Genomic DNA, 2,708 nt, shown 5'->3' with positions numbered 1-2,708 from the left:
ATTGCTTTGATACCTGAGACAGAGTAGGTGTGGATGCAGTTATAGAGGAGAGCCAGCTCTCCAAACATGTCCTGTGGCTCGATTGTAAGCAGCTTCCGTCCGTCTTTTGTCACCTCCAGCCTCCCCTCTGTTAATGAACACACAGTCAGTGAAGAAATATAGCACGTACAATACATAGAAGTGTTAGGTGCATGATTTTTGGGGCTGGAAAATAAAGAGGGACTGTCAAGAACCATCCACATCATCCAAATAGGGGGCAGCCGCCCTCTGTTAGTTGTCACATTACAAATGCTACCAAGATTCGAGCACCGATGAACTCTGCAATCAAAGAAAAGCAGAACCTTTTTTTTCTCCTGTCTCTTCAGGCTTAAGTTGACATTTCAACACAAAACATCAATGTAGGTCACTTGTTATTCCCCAAAGTGCCTCCTCTTTTTCCTCGCTCAACCATGCAATTGTCAGATCATTGTGCTTGAAAGTAGTGTCAGATAATCTAATCAAATTGTGAGCCAGCAGTAAACCTGATAGGCCAAAATATGATAAAATCTATCATTTCATCTGACTGTCCTTAAGCACCTGTCATCTCAAGGAAGTCTTAATAAATACCCTCTCAAGTATGATTAATGTTAGCAGTTGTAAGAAGAAAATGATTTACCTTCTAAAACATAAGCCTGAGCCCCGCTGGTCCCCTCCTGGATAACATAGCAGCCTTGATTGATGGTGGTGGGATACATGCAGGCTATGATGGCTCTGATTTCTCCTTCGTCGTGGTTCTTCAACAATTCATTTTTCAAAAACGCTGCCTGAATCAACCTCTGTGACCTGAGGGCATGAAAGCAGGATAATGATGTAACATTTAAAGGCATTTAAGGGCCTTTAATTCTGTGTCATAGGCTGCAGTGACTGAAAATGATTGGAAATATTTATTGATTCTGAGTCATGCAGAAAGCAGTTGGGGGAGGCTTGAACACTTGAGAGACTGATTTTTTTCAGTTAGAGCAGGTGGGAGCTGAGAGAACACTGTGTGCTCTTACTCGTGGCTTTTGTCACAGCTTCTTTGTGAAACCATGGCAAGAGTCACCGGGTCCAGACTGAAGGGCTCAGAAATGACTGTCCTCCTTTTGGCTCTCTGCTTGTCCTCAAACTGAGCTGAACAAGCTACAGGACAGAGAAAATACACACATGCAATAAGTCATACATGTAGCTCAGGTTTAGGGCTTTTGCTCTAAACTCTAAAACATGACATATGAAAGCAGCATGTTCTGTACCTGCACTGACTGCAGAGGGTCCTGGGAGGGAGACTGTGGCCCTGTAGCGATCCAGCTCTTCCTGTAATCTCCGAATGAGTTCATCCTTTGTATCCAACTCCAGCTCTAACTCATCTATTAGTGTGTCCCTCTGGCGGAGCTCCTCAATCTTTAATTGGAGGGCAAATTGGAGGTCCCGAAGTGTACCCATTATCTGCAAATACCAGTTGTCAAGACAGCAAATTATATCTCTTTCTACACACACACATTCACATGGCATACAATACAACAAGATTACAAAAATATTTCTCTCTGATTTTGCTGCTCAGCTGACTCAAGGATTGACAGTTCTTCTCTAATTAATTCCTGTGATTACTTATATTAATATTAATAAAGATAGATAGATAGATAGATAGATAGATAGATAGATAGATAGATAGATAGATAGATAGATAGATAGACACTTTATGTATCACCTAGGGGAAATTCATGTGTCCATTAGCTCACTGTTTATAATAATAATAATAAAAAATTTGATAGATAGATAGATAGATATGATAGATAGATAGATAGATAGATAGATAGATAGATAGATAGATTGTCTAATCCAATGACACAGTTTCCCATGCAATAAAAAAGAAGACTACAACCTTCCTTTGCACTATGAGCTTGCAGTCCTTGCAGTGGTTGATTTAATTTACAAGGTTATTGTACACGTGCAAATGCATTATAGTAACAGTGCAGTCAGTGTATTTGTCTCTTGGTCTTTATCTCCCACATCTTAATGAAAAAAATAATTCAAGGACACTTGGCACATTTATGAGAAAATAAAGGACAAGAAAGTAGAAGTACTATGGTATCACAAGAGATAAAACTCTGATTAAAAAAGGACAGTACAAACTCAGTATTGAATCCCAAACACAAGTCCAAACAGAAATGAAATATAGATGTTTTCATTTTGAGTCGCAGGCGCGCCCGTAGCTGCATGCACTGGTAAATAGCTTTTGTGATACATGAATGAATTGGTAAAATCTGACAACAGCGTGTTATATCATGCATCTGTATTTACAAACTGTGTATTAGTCCTGCTAAATATTAAGCCGTACTGTACTTCACATCACACACAGACATCACTTACCACCTCTAGGCTGTGGGGCGTTGTGGAAGTCTTCCTCACTTGTCCTGAATAGGTCTGCTCTTGTTAAGAAGCAGACAGCCCATTCGACAGGTGCAGATCTCACCTCCCTCCCCTGTCGAAGATGCGCCTCTCTCGCTCGGGGCTGACCGGGGCTGGGCGTAGACAGCAGGCAATCACATGACCGAGACAGTGGAGACCATCCGGGAGGGTGTAATGAGGAAATGCATGGACTGGATCCCAACTGGGTCAGAGGGTCTGTAGAGTATTTCCTAGCCCTGGGGAAATAGGTGGGTCTCTGGCAAACTGAGCGATGAACATTGATC

General features: G+C 41.5%; 1 protein-coding gene across 1 annotated transcript; it reads right to left on the bottom strand.

Annotated features, from left to right (window-relative positions):
• Positions 1-13: 13 nt before the first annotated feature.
• Positions 14-2,586, bottom strand: LOC111644815 (cGMP-dependent protein kinase 1-like; the record flags this gene model as incomplete). Its single annotated transcript, XM_023393820.2, has 5 exons — positions 2,386-2,586; positions 1,269-1,461; positions 1,035-1,158; positions 656-822; positions 14-127 (listed from the first exon to the last, which is right to left on the bottom strand). Coding segments are annotated over exons 2-5 (595 nt in total), but the record flags the coding sequence as incomplete, so codon positions are not given.
• Positions 2,587-2,708: the final 122 nt, after the last annotated feature.

Source organism: Seriola lalandi, unplaced genomic scaffold (genome assembly GCF_002814215.2).
Source record: "Seriola lalandi dorsalis isolate HSWRI2012SDOR001 ecotype SW California unplaced genomic scaffold, Sedor1 jcf7180001963322, whole genome shotgun sequence".
Taxonomy (NCBI): domain Eukaryota; kingdom Metazoa; phylum Chordata; class Actinopteri; order Carangiformes; family Carangidae; genus Seriola; species Seriola lalandi.
The sequence above is the reverse complement of the archived record's forward strand: the minus strand, read 5'-3'. Positions and strand labels throughout refer to the sequence as shown.